The sequence below is a fragment of the Orycteropus afer genome, unplaced genomic scaffold (assembly GCF_000298275.1).
Source record: "Orycteropus afer afer isolate SDZICR_OR568_19922 unplaced genomic scaffold, OryAfe1.0 scaffold00130, whole genome shotgun sequence".
Taxonomy (NCBI): Eukaryota; Metazoa; Chordata; class Mammalia; order Tubulidentata; family Orycteropodidae; genus Orycteropus; species Orycteropus afer.
In genome coordinates this window covers 7,860,242-7,862,743 of record NW_006921717.1, presented here as the reverse complement: position 1 = coordinate 7,862,743, position 2,502 = coordinate 7,860,242, and the positions used below count along the sequence as shown (strand labels likewise).

Genomic DNA, 2,502 nt, shown 5'->3' with positions numbered 1-2,502 from the left:
CCGGGGCCCGTGACCATGGGCATCGCGGAGTCCACGCCGGACGAGCTGCCGTCGGGCGCGGAGGAGCAGCTGCGCAGCGGCGAGCAGCAGCTGGAGCTGAGCGGGCGGCGGCTGCGGCGGCTGCCCAGCGCCGTGTGCGCGCTGAGCCGCCTGCAGAAGCTGTACGTGAGCGGCACCGGGCTGCGCGAGCTGCCGGAGGAGATCGAGGAGCTGCGCGAGTTGCGCATCCTGGCGCTCGACTTCAACAAGCTCGAGCGGCTGCCCGACGGCCTGTGCCGCCTGCCGCGCCTCACGCGTCTCTACCTGGGCAGCAACCGGCTGCTGGCGCTGCCCGCCGACTTCGCGCAGCTGCAGAGCCTGCGCTGCCTGTGGATCGAGGGCAACTTCCTGCGGCGCTTCCCGCGGCCGCTGCTGCGCCTGGTGGCGCTGCAATCGCTGCAGATGGGCGACAACCGGCTGCGCGCGCTGCCCGCCGAGCTGCCGCGCATGACGGGCCTGCGCGGCCTCTGGCTCTACGGCAACCGCTTCGAGGAGTTCCCGCCCGCGCTGCTGCGCATGGGCCGCCTGCACATCCTCGACCTCGACCGCAACCGCCTGGGCGGCTTCCCCGACCTGCACCCGCTGCGCGCGCTGCGCGTCTTCTCCTACGACCACAACCCCGTCACCGGGCCCCCGCGCGTCGCCGACACCGTCTTCCTCGTGGGCGAGGGCGCGGTCGAACGCATGGCGGAGCGCGACGAGCCCGCGCCCCGGCCGCAGCCTCGGCGCCCAGCGCGGGCCTTCGAGGACGACGAGGAAGAGGACCTGCTGATCGGGGGCGGAGGCGCCGGGGCCCTGGAGCGCGCGGGGGGCAGCCTCCGCCCCCTGGGAGCCGCTCCGGGACTGGGCACTTGAGCCTGTGCTCCAAGGGATGGGCTTGGGCCACCAGGGAGGAGGAGCTTGGGGAAGCTGTGGCTGCCTAGGGCTGCGGGACCGGTGGGCCCTACTTGGGACAGCAGAGGGGGCTCTTTGAGCTGCCCGGCGCAGACAGGCCTGGGGGCCATCTTCAGACGTTCCTGGGGAGTAAGAAGACCGTCTCCTGGCTTACCTCTGTGCATCGCCAGCCCAAGACGTTCTCGCTCCGTCTAGTCCCTGATCGAGCCACTATAGCACCACAGAGGTGCCAGCTCCCTCTTGGAGCCAGGGTCACCGCTGGGCACGGACTCCTTCCTGAGCCTGGGTGTCCAGGCCACCCACCACCCTCCCTGCTCCTGGGGTCTGGCTCTCCTGGGCCCACCCTTTCTGGTGCAGGAGCCACTACCTCTGGGGTGGGCTGCGTGCCTGTGTGAGGCCGAACTTCAGGCAGGGGTTTTGCGTTGGGGCTGGTGCCCAGGACTGGGGGGAGGGAACCTGGGTTGCGGCCCAAACCTCGCAGCTGCCCTGCCCTTCTGCCGGGGCTTATCGCACATACCTCCCTCCCTAGGACCCCTAGTCTTTGGAGGAGGGAGTACACAGAAGGCGAGGCCCCCTCTTTTTCTGTTCTCTTTTCACAGCTTGTGCCTGGAATCTTGCTGGGCAAAGAGCGCTCCCTCCTTCCCCACAGTCTGAGCCTCCCAGCTGTTACATTTGAAAAGAAGCCACAGTGCCTCTAGGGCCTTTCCGCGTGGAGGAGAGAGGCTCTGGGAGGCCTCTCCTGTGCCTCTCCCACTGTGTGCACTTTCCGTTCCCTTAATTGGGCACAGCCAGGGCGGCTGGCACTGCGAGGGGCATGGGTCGGGCACTGTGTGCCTCCACCTCATCACCGGGGATAGCATTGAGGGGGTGAGGGAGTGGGGGCCTCTACCATCCCCAGGATGGGAGCTTTCCCGTCCAAGCAATAATGGGAGGAGGGGGCCAGGGCTGGGGACACTCAGGGACATCGCTGGGGGCAGGGGCCCCACATACTAGTGTTTTCCTTTTGGAAGGAAAAAAAAAAAACTGGCTGTAAACATAAATTATATTTCTTGGAGAAAGAATGCCATTTCCCACATGCCTGTTTATTTATAAGCCCTGGGGGCACTGGCTCCTGCTGGCACTGTCCCCTATCCATGTGCCCTGGCTCTGAGTCAGGCTGACCCTGGTGAACTGTTGAGTTCCTTCCGTCTGGAAGGACAAGTGCTTTCCATCAGAAATGACTAGTTACTCCGGGCTGTTCTGTCTGGCCATGTCTCTCTCCCTGCCTCCCAGCTCCCTTGGTCCTGCAGTCTGTCTTCTCAACTCCACTCTCAAGTTCCCCAGCTCCATCCCTGATGCTTCTGAATCTCCCTCAAGCTGGGCTGACCTTTCTCTGTCCTTGTGCTGGTGCCAGCTCCCTCCTCCCCCTCTGATCCCCTCCCCCTTCTCCTCTCTCCTTCCATGTTCCTTTCTCTGTCTCTTCTTGTTAAGTCTCTTTTTGCTCAGTCTTGGCATTGCTCTCTCCCCTCCTTGCTAAGGGGGAGGGGGGAGAAATGAAAGATTTAAAGAAAGAAAGGAAATGGTATGAGA

General features: G+C 64.4%; 1 protein-coding gene across 1 annotated transcript; it reads left to right on the top strand.

Moving 5' to 3' along the window:
- The first annotated feature begins 15 nt into the window (after positions 1-15).
- On the top strand, positions 16-894 carry LRRC10B (leucine rich repeat containing 10B). Its single transcript, XM_007944897.1, has one exon. The coding sequence runs from the start codon at positions 16-18 to the stop codon at positions 892-894; it is 879 nt and encodes a 292-aa protein (XP_007943088.1).
- Positions 895-2,502: the final 1,608 nt, after the last annotated feature.